Source organism: Phragmites australis, chromosome 10 (genome assembly GCF_958298935.1).
Source record: "Phragmites australis chromosome 10, lpPhrAust1.1, whole genome shotgun sequence".
Lineage (NCBI taxonomy): Eukaryota > Viridiplantae > Streptophyta > Magnoliopsida > Poales > Poaceae > Phragmites > Phragmites australis.
In genome coordinates this window covers 15,736,089-15,756,645 of record NC_084930.1, presented here as the reverse complement: position 1 = coordinate 15,756,645, position 20,557 = coordinate 15,736,089, and the positions used below count along the sequence as shown (strand labels likewise).

The window sequence follows — 20,557 nt, the reverse complement described above, 5'->3', positions numbered from 1 at the left end:
CCCTTCGGACAACCACCGGGAAGAAAAGGTTGAGCAAGAGGTGATAATGTAGGTGAAACTAGTGTGGGAGGAGAAGGGGAGGTCTGCCTTGGGGGTGGAGGGGAGGCGGAACCTTGCAGGTGACAACCGGAACCAGGAGTGGCGCCGACGTGACGCTGTGGAGGAGAGAAGCACCGGGGCGGCAGAAAGAGCCATTTCACGAAATTTTTACTTCTGTTAAGATGTCTTGTGAGAGTATTAGTGTTAAGGGTGTGATCGCCTTCTTTTTTTTTAAATGAAGGGTGCAATCACTTTTCTTTTTTGGAAATGAAGGTGCAATCATATTAGTCTAGTAATATTCTATATTTCATTTCACTTGGATTCATGGGCACTTCTATTTATTAATATTGCCCCCTACAACAGTATATATAATTCCATGACATTGGAATAAAGATCTTAAACCCTAATCCTAGCATACACCAAGAAACCGCCCGAGGGTTGGTCGATTTGTTCTCATAGGTGCAACACTAAGGAATCCATTATGAGATTGTTTCTTACAGAGCTATACTTAACGAAACAACTACTTCACAGGTCTGAATGAAAAAAGATGCATTGATCAATCAAGAACTACAGTGTTTCACAAATGCATGTTGTTTTGGACATACATCTGATTCAACTTTCAAAACTTTGAGCACCAATACCTGTTAAGATATTTTTTTATATTTGAAACATGAAAACCGTAAATATAATATTAGAATATAAATTAATGGTCAAAGTTACGTTTTGGAGAACATGTCAATATCCAAAATGACATATTTGATATTTTTGTGACCGGAGGGAGTATCTTACATTAATATAGGAGGTGTAACAAAGTAGGAGTCAGCAAGTTTTATAACTTAGGAAACATGGAGGTAACAGTAGTAAACTGACCTGGAAGAGTTCCTCGCAAATATCCACTGATAGGAAATTCTTGCTGAAAAAGACTTTTGTTGTGAGAGATAACAACACAGGTAAGACCTGATCACATGGTTTTGGATCATCTAGTCCATGAACAATAAATTCCCCAAACATTTTATCTTGACTATAGTCAAGATTGATCTTTAAAGCACTATTCTTCACTGATTGGCGTCCATGAAATAGCACAAGGACGGATAGTCCCCAAAGAAACTGGAATTCAATCCTTTCCAGTTTGACCATGCTATGCCCAGATATAAATGACTGTTCAAGTAAATCTTCAGACTCCATGTCAAACTCCATAGGAGCAGCATCAAGCGCTGTTGCTTGAAGAATTAATGCCCAAACTTCATCAAGATACTTCAGCACCTTTGACGAGACCAATAATGACTGAACCCCATCAAGGAATGGCTTGTACTGTTTAAAAGAAGACAATATGAATCATTATATAAATATATAATCCTTGGGATCAATATTTGAGGCTCGATAGATGGCCCTACATTAATTTTTGAGTGCAAACCAAAGCTTATAGAAATATAATCCTTGAGGGCTCCAACCCAATATTTTCCTAATAGAGTTGAGCTATTTGCTAGTAAAGGTGCTAATTGCTGATATTCATCAGGAGCATTTTCCTTCATCCTCAAGAATTGATAGGTGTAACACTTGACTGCAGCATGGGCAGTAAGAAGGCGAACTTTTATCTGTCAGATACACAAAATAAATTAGATACTCAGGAGTCAGTACACTACCATATATCCAATACAAAACTTGATGAGATACATCGCTACAAAAAGCAATCTAGGAGAACTGAAATACCTTGCACACTACCCAGTCAGCAAAAGATGGATAAAATAGGCCCTCTATGTCGCTTAGTGGGCGTGATATCAGCAAAAACAAACGATTTAGAGCTACTTTGTCCCCGCCAATTATGCTGCTTGTCATAACCTGTTTTTTCTCAAGCATAGATGCATCAATGACAATGTATAATGAATAGTTTTGGTGTGAAAAACAGGGTTTTCTTTTTATACCGACCCTTGTAGCGAGTTCAAGTCCAGCCTCCAAAAGAAGTGGACCAGAAGCAGTACTTATAGCTGTTCTAACAGCGGAAACAAGTTGGGCCTGCATTTCAATATACACAATAGTAGCATAAAAAAAATCGGTCCATTAAATAATTAAATACTTATACAGTTAGCTATTATCTGTATTAAATACCTATACAGTTAGCTATTATCTGTATTCATAAGAAGTCTCAGGCAAATTTTCTTTTCTCTCAATCATGCAGATATTTAATTACACACCAAGGCATCAGATTTTCCTTTTTGTACCAAAAAAGGGTTATTAAGAAATGAGATCTGAGAATTACCTGAAATTGTTCCAACAAGATATGCCCAGGAAATTCAGGATCCACTGCCATGCCAAACTAGAAAAATAAAATAAACAAAATAATTAGAATATATTTGTAACAGAAGACAACGGGGACTTGAAGGCTGAATATACTCATAGCAAAAAAAAAAAAAAACTATATACTATGCCCCCAAAAACTAACAACAGAATATCAATTGTGAACATCTCTCTGTTCATAATCCATAGCACTACTTGAACAATCATTAGGACTACCACGTGATTTGCGAAAGCAACTTTTGGCCAAGACACATAGCTATGACTTGGTAGACAGGTCGGCCAGCCTGACAAATATATGAAATAGCACTACTTGAACAATCATTAGGACTACCACGTGATTTGCGAAAGCAACTTTTGGCCAAGACACATAGCTATGACTTGGTAGACAGGTCGGCCAGCCTGACAAATATATGAAGCCTATCAAGGAAAGAACATAAACCAACAAACTGAGTCAATGAGATGAAGATAAACAGTAAGCGTAGATGGCCTGGACACATATGTGTGCATGCAAACAGGCACAAAAGAACAAGGGATCCCAAAGGTCAAGAACATATATTGTGGTTTGATTCCTTAATACTCATGTCACAAAGTCTGACAATTTCCATGGTCTCAGAGATGCAAGTTTGACCATTAGATCTTCTCACAATATATCTGTACAAGCCATAAAAATATAAGATTTATAAATTATTATTTATGATGCATGTACTTAACATTTTCATATTACCAATCTAAATATTCAAATAGATAATTTTGTTAGATTTTTTTAAAATAAAAGATCAATAACAAGAATTTGTGTTCACTGAACATATATCTTCGGTGAAATTACATATTTTATGTCCTGAACTCCCGATGCAAGTTTCAGATGTTTGCCTCATTAACAATAGACGTGACGTCCCATAAAAAAAAAGATAGATGTGACTACGAATTATGTGAGTGATTAACATCACATTACATAACAATACTACGTAGCTATCTTCAGGTCACATTCTCAAAAATAGCTGGGATACCTTGTCCATAATCAAACATAAAAGCTTAACACCTATCGGTTGCATCCCTTCAAACTGTCCAGTACTTATCTGCCACCAAAAGTTAGTTGTCAGACTTTAATTGGATGAATTTGACCCAATAGTTCTACGGTCAGAATGTATAAATCTTATATAGGTTTAGACCTGATATGACAGTGAGACCAACTCCTGCAGCTTAAGCACTAGCCAATCATTTGACAAATAAGTCCCTTTAGCTATTGTGCTCCTTGCCAACAAGAGGTCAAAATGAGCTGGTTCTGCTCCAACTGCAACTGGTACATGGCTAACACATCTGTTTTCATACAAAAAGGAAATCATTGCAATAATAAGTGAGAAACAATGCACATCTTCAGCACAAATTGGACTTGATTGAGGCAAAAAAATGCATCAGTCGCAAACATACTCTGCTGCAAAAACCCTGGTGCGGTATCTGAGGTGCTTATTTCTTTGAGGAAATTGGCTGACTATAGAAGCAGACTGGTGTACTTTCTCCTGCTTTGAGCTGGAAATCATGTTGTCTTCATCTTCTCCGTAGTATACATCATTCTCAGATGTACTATCAAGTGGATTATGTCCAGAACTGGACAGACTTTCATTTGTGTTCCTTGAAATTGATGTAGCAAGAACCTAAATGATATCGAAAAATAATGACGTAAGTCTACCGACTCCAAAGCAAAATTTCCACCTGAAGAATCATGTACTGATGGAATGAAGGGACTAAAAGACTGATCCTCGTGTGCACTAGATGCATTTTTTAAGTTCAGAAAGTCACCAACACGCAGAAAAGATCAGTGTAAAGGCAACAATGTTCAAGGGGCATATATGCCAAAAGATTTTGTCAATTGATGATAGTAAACAGACAGTATATAATTATCCAGTTTAATGTAAAGAGGGTATACGAGCCAAATAGAGATGCTAGAATTAAGTAGACAAAAACCATGCTAGTTAAAACAATCTAAATGAATTGGCATGAAAAAACAAACGACAATAGGAACATGCATGTCAAATTGTCCCAATTAAGATATGATATCTGATACTCATCACAAAATTAATCATTGGAACTCATAATTGCAATTTGTATCCTGTGTAGCTGCATCTATGGCAGGAAATAACATATGCAAACCACTAGAAGTTACACAATATAGATGTTCAACAGGAGATACTGAATTCGCAAAGCTAAGTGTGTACTAAACATACCATATTCCGCAAAACTGCCAACCACCGAGATGGACGTAGTGGGCACGATGTATACAATAAGCGAATAATAGTTGTACGAACCAACATCACTATTCTACACATTGGAATGTTTAATCATTAGCATCATTTCACAATTCATAATAACTTTTCACAAAGGAAAATTAAACTGGACAATTAAATCAAATTTCTTGCACTTTAGAAGAATCAAGCATGGGAATTTGCCTCACTTCCAGCTGGAAAGCGAGTAGTTGGATGTAAGTGGGTGTTCACGGTGAAACAAATCCCTCAGGGAAAGGTGGATAGGTACAAGGCCAGATTGATTGCAAAAGGTTACAGTCAGACACATAGGATTGCCTATAATGATATCTTTGCACCAGTGGCGAAGATGAGTACAGTAAGAACACTAATATCACATGCGGCTAACTTTGGGTGGCCTTTTCATCAATTAGATGTCAAGAATGCTTTTCTTCATGGTGACATGAAGGAGGAGGTTTACATGGAAATTCCTCCCAACTTTATGAATAAGCACACTATTGGGAAAGTATGCAGACTCAAGAAATCTTTGTATAGTCTGAAGCAGTCACCTCAAGCATGGTTTGATAGGTTTAGGCACGCAGTTTGTGACATGGGCTACTCACAGTGCAAGTAACCACACTATCTTCTATAAGCTCAAAGGTTCACATATCACTATATTGGTTGTCTATGTCAATGATATAGTGATAATAGGGGATGATGTTGAAGACATCGAATGCTTGAAGGAAAGGCTGGGAAAAAAGGCTTTGAGATGAAAGATCTAGGACATCTGCGATACTTCCTTGGGATTGAAATTGCTCGGCCCTTAAAAGGTATAGTTATTTCCTATAGGAAGTATGTCCTTGATTTGTTGACGGAGATAGGAATGTTTGGGTGCCACTCCATAGCATCACCAATGGATAGGAATCATAAACTTTGTTATGAGTCAGGTGATCCAATTGATAAGTAATCTTATCAAAGACTAGTTGGGCGTCTCATTTACCTATGCCATACAAGACATGACATCTCGCATGCAGTGAGTGTGGTGGGTCTGGTACATGCATGGTCCACGAACTAGACATATGGAAGTTGTATACCGAATCCTAAGATACTTGAAGAGTAGCCTTGGGAAAGGTCTTTGGTTGAAGAAGAACCAACACTTGGATGTCGAAGGGTATTGTGATGTTGATTGGGCAAGCAATTGTAGGAGGCAATCTTGTGTCATGGAGATTGGAGAAGCAAGAAACAGGAAGTTGTAGCTCGATTAACAACAGAAGCTGAGTATAGAGCAATGGCATTAAGCCTAAGTGAGATGATATGGATGAAGAGTATTGTCAGAGCTTAAAGTGTGAGTTATGAGACATTGTGACAAGTCTGCAATCAGCATAGCAAACAATGCAATGCAGCATAATCATACCAAGCACATTGAGATCGATAGGTTCTTCATCAAGGAGAAGCTCGATAGTGGAATGCTGAAACTGAAGTATATAAAATCTAGTGAGCAGTTGGCTGACTGTCTCACTAAGGGATTAGGTCCTAGTGAGGGCATGATAATATATAACAAGATGGGCATCGATATATTCAGCCTATCTTGAGTGGGAGTGTTGGTGTATGTGTGTTATTATGTAGCCTTGCAAGGACCTTTATGCATATGTGCTAATAGAAGGAAGAGGGGAGTGTATGCACAGGCAACACAACTCGCTCGATCCCCAATTCCACATTGTTCTACTAAAAATAATATAGTATATACCATACACACAAATAAAATTACATACTCAGAATCTGTTTCCTCATCAAGCATACTGAACAGATTCTCCTCAATGTTTTCATTGATCATTGCAGCCTGTTAAAGAAGATTCAGCGATAAATAAGATAAGCAAATTATGACTGCATGAAAATCATCCATAACAGAAAATCTAGTTACAAGATGCATAACATTTAGCCCATAAAATGTCAGAAAAATTATATTAGAATTTAGAATAACCAAAAATACTGATATTTACAAGTTGAATAGATAAATTTAGTTGATCAGTAAACTAGCCGTCCATCAAAGATATTAAAGAATGATATGATACCACTGATTAAATCAAGAATTAAAAAATATGATGACACAATGACATTTAACGTTAACCAAAAGAACCCAAATCTTACCGAATACCAATGTATAGACTTGTACATAAAGTTATTGGGATCCAAAATAGTACAATTTGCTGAGAAAAAGCATGTTAATTTTAGGACAAAAGAAAATTATCTATATATGTTGTATACACAAGAGGGTAGTTGGCATGGGCCTTATCTGGACCAACTCAAGACTAATGAATCCATAAATATACTAAGGAAACACTATTACTCAATCGCCGGAGAATTTCATACCTCTCAGAAACCTAAAACTATATATTATAGCCTAAAATAACAGTACTAATAATTACACTTGTAGAAATAACACTTGTGAACTCTTGGATTAGAGTAATTTCGTTTTCATACAACTGACAACAAGTCGCGCCCATATAAATATGCTACACTTAACACCCCACTCAACTCATGGTCGATAAGGAAGATCCGAAAAATGAAATTTAAGGAGATGAAACCAATATTGCTCCTGAGATTGACCTTGCTGAAGAAGCTCAAAAGGGGCATACCGAAGAGCAACATTGACTAGTAAAAATGACAACGGGTAAGGAATGCATCCACACCGATGCACTTGGTAAGCTCATGCTTCACTAGATTATCAGTAATTTTTATAGCAAAAGTGATATCATAGAGGAGATGTTTGGGCATCACATCGAACACCAAAATCAATCAATAGATATTGAAGCCAAACAACCACTGATATCTTTCCTCCACATTGATGTTTTACATTGGGCCTTTAAAGGATAACTTTGACGAGGCATATGAATGGTGTCGGCAACTGTGCAACGATAGTGCTATGGAATAGTTCCTTTAGGTGTTGAAATTAACCTAAACCGATGAGGCAGGTTAGTATTGTAGCCTCACAAGGCCTTACTTGAATACGGAAGGCCTGTCTGCATGTGCGTGTGTTTTCTGGTCTAGGTTGGGAACGCAACCATCACTAAAAAATTCCGCAATATGCAGCGACATATTTTGTCCATCAATATTTTCTCGTGCCATGATTGTATATTACTGTGCCTACTGTACCTTTTCTTTCTTTATGAGCAAATTCCAGTGACATTTTCCAGAATTTTCAATAAGTTTGAACATTTTGTCTTATTGCATGCACCAGTTATTTTTACAACTAAATCAAAAAATACATCTGGACAGTATACATGGATGTCAAAAAAACGGGGGGAATATTTCCCTTTTACCATTGAGAAGGGCCTATTTCTAGGTTATGTCATCATTTTTTGCATGTTTCGTTTTTGCCACTCTTCCGTCAAGTGATTGTTTCTTTTTGCCATAGTCATCAGTTTGACCATTAAATGACTGTGTTTGAATTAAAGCATGCGAAAGTTTGCTCACTAGGTCCAAGATATCCTCCGCATGTGACAGAAGGACCACCCTAATATATCATTGCTACTTGCGGCCATTGGACCCATCTTCTCTAAGTTAAAAGTGCCCCTAACTGACAGCATTAGGCATGGAAAAAGATGGCAAAAACAAACAAGCACCTAATGGGGGGAGTGGCAAAAACAAAACATGCAAAAAGAAAACAGAGGCAGAACAAAGAATCAGGTCCGGTAACCGGTAAAAGCATAATTTTCTCCAAAAGATAATACAGCATCCAGAACTAATATTCCTGTTTCAGCATTATGTGATTATTTAGGCATACATGAGCAGAAGTGTCATACATGAGAATATGCCGACTGATATTAGTGACTATTAGGCATTTGAACTGAAGTACAAAAATAAAATAATTAAGTTTGCAGGCCTTACCGGGTCTCTTTCAATCAGATGACGCAGAGTCGACACTGCCAAATACCTAAGACTCGGCTGTTACCAAAAAAGAAAAATTGCCACTATGAGACAGGAAATGCTAATAAGAAGATAAATAACAACAGCATCTCTACCTGTCTTGAGTAAAGTGTCGGGACAAGACCTTGAACATGGGAGTGCACAGGAACAGCTTGAGGAGCAAAAAGAACAAGCTGCTGAGCAAATCTAACGGATCTGCAGGTTTCATTAGATTTCATGTAAAACATTACAGAAAATGTTCTCAAGACAACTTATTAATTTGACCTCTAAACAACTGCTTGTTAAATAAAAAGGCAAGTTGTTTATGTCCAATACGTACTCTAAAAGTGTAGCCATTTCATTCGAGGAACTTATCTCTGCAATGACAGACTGAAATAGGGGGAAAAAGAATTACATGAACCAACTTTTTACAGATGAAAAGGAGAAAATAGTTGAAAGATTAGAGTTCATGTCTATCAAACACAATGAGTACTACCTCCATTAATAAATACATGTCATTCAAGCCTCGACTACGAGGCTGAGGAACAAGGAGAATGGCAAACTTTTACCTCGTATAGCATCCTCTATATATAGTTCGCAAAAACTACGGCCACTCATTTTTGCTGAGGAAAAAGTGATATAGTCTATTGAATGATGGAATGAAATATATTTAACAGTAACACCATGAAGGCTAGAATGATAAATATCCAGTAATGAAGAGTGTAGCAGGATCTTTTGCAAAAGTATGTTGGGTCTTTTTCTTGTGGAATAGGGGTTACAGGAGAGTAGTCCAACCTTGCAGCGTGAAAAGAATGTGCTACCAGGAGCAATCTCAGGACCAAGAACTGCTACTATTGCATTGATAAGATGACCAATTCCCTGTCTAAGATCCACGTATCCATTTTCTTCCAAGAGAAGAATCTCCATAGCAAGGAAAAGTGTCCCCTGTGTAACAAGATAACAAAACACCCATAACAAATTTACAATCATCAGTACAAGGACACATGATGTTTCAAGCTTGTCGCAACTAAGATACAAAAGGTGACATTAAGAACTTATTCCAAGAAAATGAGGCTTTCAATCTGTATGCTGGCAAGAGCGAAAAAGATGCTTATGTGCCTCTTTTAGTATCATCGAAGGATGCCTCCTGATTAAGTATCTAGGGTGTTAACCTCAGTAAAAGAAAGTAGAGCAACGATTTGTAGGAAATTAAGGAAAGATAAAATATGATGATTATGTGGCTTTTTACAGGGTGGTCAGATAGGAAGGTAATTAAGACGGTTATAAGAGCACCACCAATGTATCTGCTATTATTTCCTCATATTTACAAATGCTGAGCTCATACAAAGCACGGTTTCAGAAAACTAGTGCGTGTAAAACTTTAAAAAAAAACTTTTTTTAGGGGTATACCTGAACTTGGGAGACGTAAGACAAGCCAGCAGCTTCAATGGTTAAAAGAAGAGCATGCAAAGACCACAACTGCAGATTGGAATTAGCACTTTTACTCAAATGAGATAGCGAGCTCACAGTTGGGGTAACCAGAGTAGATAAAGCCATTCCTCCAGCACTGCATCCACATAAAGTACATCACTGCAATGACCTCCATGTGTCAAACATACAACACTAGAAATTTTCAAGTCTCACAGGCACAAAATAGTCATCAAATTAGATAAACAGTGGAATGAAACATTATTTGTTATATCATGGTTTCAAATTCAAGAAAGGTGTATGATCAAGTATAAATACATTGAACAATTGAACAAGATAATTCACTTCGAAGCTAAATGAGAATAGCCGTCAACCCTAAGAAAACTCGTTTCCATAGCGATCAAAGTTGCTTTTGCTTCTCAGTAAACGCACAGTTGCACAGATGAATGGGTAATCCAGACTTATCTCAGAAAGAAAACAAGAGACTTGAGATAAATTTCAGCAAGTATGTTAAAAATATTCAACTACATTTACAAGGATGTAAACTAGTATATCAGGTGATGTCAACAATAGGACATAATTAACGTCTTCTTAGTGAGCAAGCATGCACATATACACATGCGCCCTATGGAGATATAAACTATAATTTCAGGGAGACTCCAAAGTAATACAACAAACAGATCTCTTGAGATACTGACAACTTACCTTCGATGGATGCAGCCCAGTGAAAGGGCAACAGATGCTGTATAGCTCAGATCTGTTGCTGTTATCAGCTCTCCAAGAAGAGAACGAGCCTAGCAAATTGAAAAATTACTTCCATCACTAGCAAGAAGAGACTGGAAAGTCTATCAAGGGAGAAAATCAAATGTACCATCTGATACAGATGAAGCATTAAGAGTACAAAATATTTTGTATTGATATAGAAAGTGTGTAAATTACATAACAAGATAAAAGTGTGTAAATTACATAACAAGATAAGAACATACAAGATTTGCTCAAATTCAATTAAATAAGACGAGAAAAGAAAGGAATTGATGCTAGAAAACTGGATTACAGTTTTGAGAATTCTCCACTCTATAGAACATGCTAGAAAACTGAATACAGTTATGAGAATTTCCACTCTATAGAACATGCAAAAGGACTGATATAAAGATGTGCATAATATAACAACACAATTTTTTTTTAATTGCAGTGCATGTATATAGAGTAACTTGGCCTTGCGGCCTATGTAGTCTAAGGTTGGCCCACAATGCCAAACAACTCTCTTGTATGTACACCTAATAGCTAATAGAACAAAGAGTTGAGTTCTAGATAATCTTGACTCTATAACATGGTATTAGATCACTAGGAAATCCTAACCCCATGTAGGCACTACCAACACTGATATTGCCACAAGCAAGGTTTTCGAGATCAACACAACAACCTACTACCTGTTAACTTTGTATAGATTGACAAATGATGGATGGTTACATTGAGGCCCAATGGGCACTATATATAGAGGTAGATGAGGAAAACCCTAGGACTAGGAGATGACTCTAATACCCTTGACTAGTATACCCTTAACACACACCCCCTCCCCTCAAATGCAACGTGAATGCAAAACGTTTGAAGAGTTGACATCACTATACTTTAAAAAAAATAACAAATTCGAGTCCGATATCGAAGATGTGGTCGAAGCGTACAACTCTTGAACAATGCTGATGTACGAAACGATCTCCTCCACAAGGGGGTATTGCCTTCACGATAAGTACTTCAGCAAATACCTCAAATATGAATCTTGCTTTGGAGACTTTGAACACGACGAGAATATGAGATGTGTCAAATCAAGCCAAAAAGGAGAATAGAGAAATGACTGCGGCAAGACGACGAGCAGTGAGACAATGTCATGATGACGGCTACGAAAGGACCAAAAAGGCAAGGTCGCATAAACGATGACGACGACGGGATTAGCTAAATAGACGGAACTCAGCTAACCACAAAACAAAAAGAAGCAATTTGTTGCCTGACAGAATTTGTGGACACGCACGGCTAAGACAGACTGAAGGAATGCAACAGACTTGGATGGACACAACGGATGAACCGACTCAAAAGATTCAAAGAGACTAGCAGCGAAAAACAAATACAAAAGAAAAGACCCAAGATCGTAGCAGATAGCAGCGACCAACAAGCAAATAGATAGCACCACCATAGTAGACAAGCGGCGGCAGGATGACGAGGTCACGTGCAACGTGATGTGTCCGCCTCCTTTGACGATGGGTGGTGAACCATGACGTGGTTGGTGAACAGCACGACGACGCACAGAGAATCGATGGTGATGGCGAAACCGCAACGTAGGGAACAGCCGATGGCTAACTAGCGACGTGGAAGGCGGTCTGGATCTGACAAAGATGACGACGATTGTATCGAAGATGACGGACATGCTGCTCGAAGATTGGATCGGGGTCCAAGCCGATCGTGTTGCTGCTATTGCTTGTTGATGATGGCTGCAAGATGACCACGAGGAACACACCAAAACAAATCGAGGAAAGGAGACGATCATGTCCTCCAGTCTCACTTCCGCCTCTGGACCGCGACGCGACGCAACATAGGGTTGGCAGTTGTTCCAAGACATGAGCTTATGGACGAAGTGGACGATGTCAGGGCCGATCAACGCATAGAGGACGTCCAGTGGTGGGGCGCCGACGGAGTCCGTGGCCATGTCGCCCTTAGGGGCTTTACAGAGACCAGGGATCGAGCGGTACGTGGCAACACGCAAATCCGGCCAGCCTCGATGTGGATCTGGCCGAGACTACCACGGGCGGCGAGAGGTTGACGGGCCGTGAAGGATGTGACAGGCAACGAAGGACAGGGAAGAAGGGCGGTCGCGACGAGAGGGCGAGACAAATCCAGCACGACAGCACCATATGAGTAGCACAAACAATGGGCGACGACGGGCGAGATGGGGGCGGGTCCCAGCGACGACGACGAATTGGATGACCGGATCTACGATGGCGGACAGGCTTGCAGAGAGCTACAACACCTTTGCTTTGTCGTGGCAACGGTCGAATCCCGTGACGGAGGCGACGAGAGCCCCATCTGGACCAAGCCATCGAGGAATCACCCGTGTGACCAACGAACTGAGGCGAAGGAGACCTGGGCACACGCGACCCTAGCTGATCTGGTGCAGAGTTCGTTATTGGGGAGAGATCCAGTGAGCTAAGGTCCCCGATGCGTCGTGGCCAAGAGGTGGGCGGCAGCGGCCGAAGGAGAGGTAAGGGAAGGCGAGCGTGGACGAGTCTGGCGTGGTGGCGAATGGATGGGAGCGGCATGGCGACGCGATGGAGATTTAGGATTGTGGTTAGTGGATTAGACTAGGCCTAACCCTAACCAGGCTATGATGCCATGTTAACTTTGTATAGATTGACAAATGATGGATGATTACATTAAGGCCCATTGGGCACTATATCTAGAGGTGGATGAGAGAAACCCTAGGACTAGGAGATCACTCTAATACCCTTGACTATTATACCTTTAAAACTACCTTGCCATCCAAGTCTTTCTTCAAACATCGCATGACCTCTCCTGTCGTCATCTAGGAAAACTACAGGCTAGCTCCTATCGCTACCAAACTCTTTCTCACAAGTGCATTTGAAATCAACAAAGAAGCATGGTTTGAAAATTGTAGGCATTAGACAACTGAAAAGGTGAAAATTTTGATAAGAGTAGAAAAATGGATTTTTCAATTTTCAGAGAAAAATGGAAACGTCAAAAATCTAGTGACAAAGGAAAGGATTCAATGTGACGTAGTAGAAGATAGGTATGTAAGGCAAATAAATATAAACACAACAAATATAAAACCATAATAAAGAGACAAACCATCCTTCCAGTGAAGAGATCATTCCCAACTCGTGCTACTAAACCGAGACCCTCGCATGCTGCTCGCCGCTGTGCTGTAGAAATTTCAGTCTCTGCTAAAATGCCCTGAAGCAGCAATCGTGTTAAATTTCAAACAAACAGGTGGGGGTGTTCGCTATTAAAAGTTCTGAAATATTGTGAATCACATCACCTTGAATATGGACTGGATCATACTTAATATATCTATTGGCAATGATTGAGCACCACGTAGAGTGAGCAATTCCTGGAACGCAGCATGTATAATATTAGAAACTAAGGGACTAACTGATATAGCTCATTGTACATAACAAATATGGGAAATACCTTTAACCCTGACAATAGAGCAACACATGCATTTGTAACAAGAAATGTAAACCATGAATGCTTCTTCCCAGACTTGAGACACTGGTCAAGATTGTTCAGGAGTCTTATCTTGACAGTGTTGTCCTGTCAGTGGATGTGTTAACATATAGTTATGTAGAACCATACAGCAGAGGGGAAATTTTCGAATAAAAAGGTGAGTGGATCCCAGGAGTTAAGAGTGCACCTGACATGCAAAGATGGAACCATAACAGAGAAGCATCTGATTGACGAGCACTTTGCTAACTGATTCTGGCTTCATATAAGAAAAGAAACATATTAATTAAAATCTGCTCCTGACTAGTGAAAGTCAATGGCATACATATGGACAATTGTTCGACGGTAGGAAGCATAACTGAAGTTTGAATTAATATAGTAAACGTCACTAACTATTAATCAAAATTCTTCGTGACATTATAAAGATAGTGCAAATTGGAAAATTGACATCAGTGTGTAAATGACAGGTGTTCCTAGGGTTCACTAGCATCGTCAGATAGGATGCTATTTTCTAACCACATATCTTTGCAGTGTTACCAGGTCAATTTTCCCGTAGTATGCTATCGCAAGAGAAAAAAAATGCAGTTAAGGGAAGAATATTAGCCTTTTTCAGAATGGTAGTGTACTCCTAGAGGGGGTTCGAAGTGCATCTTTGTTAAAATATATAAATAAATATATATATATATATATATATATATATATATATATATTACACGCACAGCATCCGTCCAATTCTAAATAGCTTCTTCCAGAACCAGATCAAATTAGTTCAGAACTGGCCTAGGGTAAGGATACTGTTCCTCAATCTAGATGCGTAAATCAGTTGTATAAATAGTTTTAAGCAAGTATAAGCATATTGACAATTGGGCTAAAACAGAAGATATCTTTGCAGTGTTACCTGAGGAAAGTTGCAGATTTCATCATCCCACACGCATGGTAGAAATCCATTGACACCACCATCAAAAGCTCGTAGTTCATCCTCAAATGAATCCCTGTTAGCCAAAAATCCGTCAAAGATATAAAAGAAGACCAGAAAAATTCGCTACACCTCAGCACGAACCCATCCTTGACAAATACCTTCCAGGTACCCACGGGCCCAGCGAAGCATCTCTCTTATCCAACAAAAACTTCAAGCATGAGCTTTCTTCCCATCCAGAAGGATCACTAGTTTCATCAACCATTATGTTAAATAGACAGAACAAAAATTACGTAATACAACATTCCAGAATGGGATAAGGTAGTTTAATATTAGCAGGAAAATGTTCAAAGATTAAAGATAAACTCATGCCAATGGGTTCCAATGTTTTTCATCAAAACAAGAAAAAAATATCATCAACGAGGCAATCATGCACAGATGTCCTATGATCTCAGGACTTCATGTGGGTAGGTTCAGATGCTGACGTGGATCTGAATAAAAGAAAAAAAGCCTCACATGGAGTAACTGAAAATCCAGAACTGAACCAAAAGACCACAGTAGTGCAGGTCCAAAGAAATTCCTCTAGCACACAATAATCTAACTTCTTGGCAATGCTAAGGAAAAGAACAATCAGGTAAAATTGCATTATACGCCTTTGAAGATATGAAGTTGTGCAACAAAGGACCAAAATTTCTTTTTTTTTAATTCGAACCATCTGTTGTCCATTTATGTGCATTATGACCTCTTAGCCATATTTTGTTCATCTGAACACATCTACTAGCTAAGTTCATTCAGTTAAACCTCAGTAATTATTGCTGGCATAGACGTTCCTGAATCAACAAGGATTGCTAACTTAAACTCAGGTCTAATTAGTAAGCGTGCAAGTGCAGTACAATTCATCACAATTTCACATGCATATTGAGTTCCTGAATAGATGCAACTTGCAGGTGATTCCTTCAAGTATGCATCAATAAGCATGCCCAGCGTGTTCTAAAATTAATGCATTCTAAAACACTTAAAATTCGGTTGCCATATTCAATAACATTGGCATTTTAGTGGTCACATTGCAATTATTATGAAGCGTCTATTGTCTTATTCATTGAAATAGTTAATGAAAGTTACACCAGCAATGATGTATTTACGCATAGCCTGCCAACCCCAGTTGAAGTTTAGTTCGTCCTCTTGTAAGTAGGTTGTGTTAGATGTATATGTACCTTCCGTATTTTCCCCTTTATACAGGGGTCTCTTTGCATAATACTCAGCTTGTATATCTCCCCGCTTAGGGTTATGGAATACTTGAGCTGCTCATTTGTTACATGGTAACAGAGCCTAGGATTGCACAACCACCGCCGTCGTGCCGTCGGCGAGCCTCCACCAGCTGGCAGTTCCATCTCCCTTTCCCTCCCTCCCCTGCTTCTTCTCCGTCTCCCTTTCCCTCTAACGCATTGGCTGCTCCTTCTCTCGACCGGCAGCTCCAGACCTCCGCCCCGGCCACCTCCGCCCCGAACCGAGCAGCCCCTCCCGAGCTCCAGCTCCTGCCCCGTCCACCTCCACCCTAGACCGAGCGCCCCCTAGCGCCGCCAACCCGTCGCCAGTCCCTATCGTCTGCAGCGCCGCGCTACCGCCCTCATCGTACGCTGCACCGCCACCGACCGCCCCTCCCTGCTGCCTCTCTCTCTCTCTCTGTGTGCTAAGGCCAAAAGGGGCACAAACCTAGGCAAAGAAAAAGGGAAAAAAAAGTCTTCATCGCGTCCTCCGGAAGGATGGGTGCCATTCATGTTCCGCAGTGCCTGATCTTTTTCAATGGCATCAATTGGGAGAAGTTCGCGTTTCACATGGAGATCCACATGGGTGGTCAGCAACTGTGGGGCTACCTCACATGCGAGCAGGCATGTCCTCCTTGTCCCGCTCTTCCGACTCCACCCACTTACCCGCCAGATGCTGATGATGATACCAAAACTCCTCTGATTGATGCTTTCAAGGCCGAGATGGCGACTTACCAGTCAGATATTGTTGTCTATGCGACATAGTTGCGTGAGGAGGCCTGTGCCAAGGCCATCTTGTTTGTGAGCACGGAGGTTGATCTCTAGATGTCCCTCAAGGGACTCAACACTACACAGCCGATGTGGGCTCATCACCACCGCAGCTATGAGATTCGCAACAAGACGTTGTACATTGATGTCGTGACGGAGAATCAGTCGCTTTCACAGCTAGACTCCACTGTGGATGAGTTCCACTGCCAGATGTCCATAGTTTGGCAATGTCTGGACAACTTGGGTGCAGAGTTCTGTCCTGCTGGCACCTGCAGGTGCTGTGACCACCAGCGGAGTTAAAGGGTGACTCTTCATCTTCACGAGTTCCTTTCCCACCTTCGCCCCGAGTTTGAGATTGTGAGATCGCAACTGTTGACGCATCGTTCGTGCCCATCGCTTGATGAGGTGATGCCTAAGCTGCGGGCTGAGGAGACACATCTTTGAGTAGGAGGTGTGAGCCTGGCTCAGCAGTCCACCTCTATCCTGGCTACTCGAACCCCTTCTTTGGCTCTCACACCTCCCCAAGTGCCTCCGCCTCCTTCAACGCCATAGCCCTCCCTGGTGGTGGCGGGGGCCCCTTTTGGTGTCGTCCGCGACTATAGTGACAAGCCAAGGCACACTGCTCAGGTGTGTTTCATGAAGCAACGTGACAAAGCACAGAAGAAGACACAACGCAACGAAAGGTCCTCTCAGAGCCCAAGAGGTGGTTCTAGTTAGTTGGGCTCTCGTTCTGTGTCTACCGCAGAGCAAGAGCTCCTTGCGTTGTTCCGCCGCCTCACCAATGCAGCTTCTACCTCAGCACTCGGGACTACTGCTCAAACTTCTGGTTCCACTCCTCCTTCCTACCAAGGTATATCATCCCTATGGTTTCTTGATTCCAATGCCTCCTTCCATATGACTCCGGATTCGACTCATCTATCTTCTGTGTCGCATCTTAGTTCACCACTCATAGTTCAGACAGTAGATGGCACCTCCCTTCCGGTTGTAGGACGAGGCACTCTCTCTACTTACTCTTTTTATGTCCCTACTATCTCTCATGTTCCTAGACTCACAATGCACCTTTTGTCCGCCGGTCAAATCACTGATCATAGATGTTGTATCATTCTTGAGGCTGACTCTTGTATTCAAGATCTTCGTATTGGGCTTCTGGTGAGGACTGGTCCTAAGCATCGTGACTCTCAGCGCCTCTAGGAGCTTGATTGGCTACGCCTTCCTTCAGCCACTCCAGACAGCCGATCATCCAGTTCTCTTGCCTCCGTGTCAGCTACTTCCTCTGCCACCACTTTTGCACAGTGGCATCGTAGTCTAGGTCCTCTCTTTGGTCCCATGCCTTCCACTTTGGTGGGTAGTGGTGTCTTAGATCCTATCTCTAGTGACACTGTTCTTCATTGTACAGGTTGGAAGCTTGGTAAACAGTTACATCTCTCTTATCCTTTTATAGCCTGTTTGGTGGGCTAGGCACGGCCTGGCCAGGCCCCGCGTGTGCATGCAACCGGCGTTTGGTTGCCTAGGCGCACGCGCTGGGCAGACCCCGCCATGCAAAACCACTATGCCAACCAAGCTCCGCGGAAAAGGATTTCGAATCCGTTTCCGCCGGGCCTGGCTCGCTCGGTGCGAGCGTGTACGTGGGTGTAGTTGTGTATTTTTCATTTAACTCTCAATTTTATTTAGGGGTAAAAGAGTGGTCCAAAAATTCTAACGTTTTCATGAGCAAACTAGAGCTCACTAGCAACTCATTTTTAATTAGTTTGATCCAAAAATCCTAAACTAATATTTAATTAAAATTCTCCAAAGAAACCAACTTTTATAAGTTCTAGTAATTCTTTATGCCTGAACTATATTCCCAAAAATCAGAAAAAATTCACTAATATTCTTATCATGTGATGTACTAATTTATAAAAATATTTCCATCCCTAGGTTATTTAGTGAAAAAAATAAGTACTTTGTAATGCAACATATACTCATGCGAACAACCAAACACAATCTTTTCTCAGTCAGGCTGAATATATGCAGCCAACCAAACAGACTCTATTATAACTCCTCAACCTGACTCAACTCAGCCTGTCTCATGAGATACAAGTCAAGCTGAGCCATGCGAGCAACCAAGCGGGCCCTTAGTGATTCTGTCTCAGCGTCCCTTTGATCTTGTCCACTCTAATGTATGAGGGTGTGCTCCCTTCATTTCGAAAGGGGATTACTCCTATTATGTAATCTTTATCGATGACTAATCAAGATTTACTTAGATCCACCTTATGTCTTCTTGTGGTCAGTTCCTTTCCATTTATCAACAGTTTATCACTATGATTCGCACTCAGTTTGACTCTTCCATACGAGCTTTTCGTGCCGACTCTACTGGTGAGCACATTTTAGATGCGCATCGTCACTATCTAGCTAACTAGGGAACTCTTGCTCAGTTTTCCAGTCCTGGTGCCCATGCTCAGAATGGTGTTGTTGATGCTCTTCTAATCTCCTCTAATCTTTCACCTCACTTTTGAGCTGAGGCTGTCTCTACGGCTATCTTCCTCATTAACAGGCAACCATCCTATGTTATGCTTCCTTCTCGTGAGCACACCAAGGTGACCGCTTAGTCCGTTGAGTGTGTTTTTCTTGGATAAGGGTTATCGCTGTTATGACCCTATTGCTCGTCGGATGAAGATTTCACGGGATGTCACCTTTGATGAATCTCGTTCCTACTATCCTCGTTCTTCCACCAGTACTCCATCCATCACAGTTGAGTCTCTCTTTCCTTATTCTTGATCCGTATTTTCCGCTGCCATCCTCTCCTTTTCCATTGCCTTCATGTTCCACACAGTCAGCTCTCATGCCAACTCCACAACCAACACCATCTCCATGCTCACCACCGCCTTCCGCTCCACCTTTGGTTGCTTCTCCACCTCCACCGAAGCTTCCTCCTCGTGAGATCACTCACTACTACACTCGTCGATCACGCCATATTCCTTCACATGACTCCTCTCCGTCTCTTCTAGGACCTGCTCTGGAGTCTCCACCTCCGCAAGATATCCGTGATCGTCGTACTATTCGACCACCTGAGCGCCTTGGCTTCACAGCTACTACTCTTGTTGAGCCCACGACCTACCGAGAGGTTGCTATCCACATGAGTGGCACTATGCTATGGCTGACGAGATTGTTGCTTTGGAACGTACTAGTACTTGGGATCTTATTCCTCTGCCAACCCATGTCACTCCTATCACTTGCAAGTGGGTCTACAAGGTCAACACTCGCTCTGATGGCTCTCTTAAGCGCTACAAGGCTCGTCTTGTGGCTCGTGGTTTTCAGCAGGAACACGGTTATGACTATGATAAGACTTTTGCTCTAGTTGCTCACATGACCACTGTTCGGACTCTTATGGTTATTGCCTCTGTTCATCAGTGGTCCATCTCTCAGCTAGACATCAAGAATGCCTTCTTAATGGCGAGCTACGTGAGGTCATGTGTCGTCTGGGTCGCTCTCTT

At 41.1% G+C, this 20,557-nt stretch overlaps 1 protein-coding gene across 7 annotated transcripts in view; it reads right to left on the bottom strand.

The window, feature by feature from the left end:
* Window positions 1–20,557, bottom strand: part of LOC133883688 (protein SWEETIE-like) — a 57,600-nt gene that overhangs the window by 13,181 nt on the left and 23,862 nt on the right. For all 7 annotated transcript variants that reach the window (XM_062323070.1, XM_062323076.1, XM_062323072.1 and 4 more), the window contains exons 18-39: window positions 15,213–15,299; window positions 15,034–15,127; window positions 14,326–14,394; window positions 14,103–14,225; window positions 13,951–14,022; window positions 13,761–13,865; window positions 10,611–10,699; window positions 9,888–10,044; window positions 9,273–9,422; window positions 8,818–8,867; window positions 8,594–8,693; window positions 8,460–8,516; window positions 6,344–6,411; window positions 4,557–4,650; window positions 3,763–3,986; window positions 3,504–3,651; window positions 3,342–3,410; window positions 2,297–2,353; window positions 1,966–2,052; window positions 1,750–1,878; window positions 1,434–1,634; window positions 910–1,350 (exon numbers count right to left, since the gene is read on the bottom strand). In XM_062323070.1, the coding sequence (XP_062179054.1) occupies window positions 910–1,350; window positions 1,434–1,634; window positions 1,750–1,878; window positions 1,966–2,052; window positions 2,297–2,353; window positions 3,342–3,410; window positions 3,504–3,651; window positions 3,763–3,986; window positions 4,557–4,650; window positions 6,344–6,411; window positions 8,460–8,516; window positions 8,594–8,693; window positions 8,818–8,867; window positions 9,273–9,422; window positions 9,888–10,044; window positions 10,611–10,699; window positions 13,761–13,865; window positions 13,951–14,022; window positions 14,103–14,225; window positions 14,326–14,394; window positions 15,034–15,127; window positions 15,213–15,299 (2,671 nt within the window). The remainder of the gene's footprint in view (window positions 1–909; window positions 1,351–1,433; window positions 1,635–1,749; window positions 1,879–1,965; window positions 2,053–2,296; window positions 2,354–3,341; window positions 3,411–3,503; window positions 3,652–3,762; window positions 3,987–4,556; window positions 4,651–6,343; window positions 6,412–8,459; window positions 8,517–8,593; window positions 8,694–8,817; window positions 8,868–9,272; window positions 9,423–9,887; window positions 10,045–10,610; window positions 10,700–13,760; window positions 13,866–13,950; window positions 14,023–14,102; window positions 14,226–14,325; window positions 14,395–15,033; window positions 15,128–15,212; window positions 15,300–20,557) is intronic.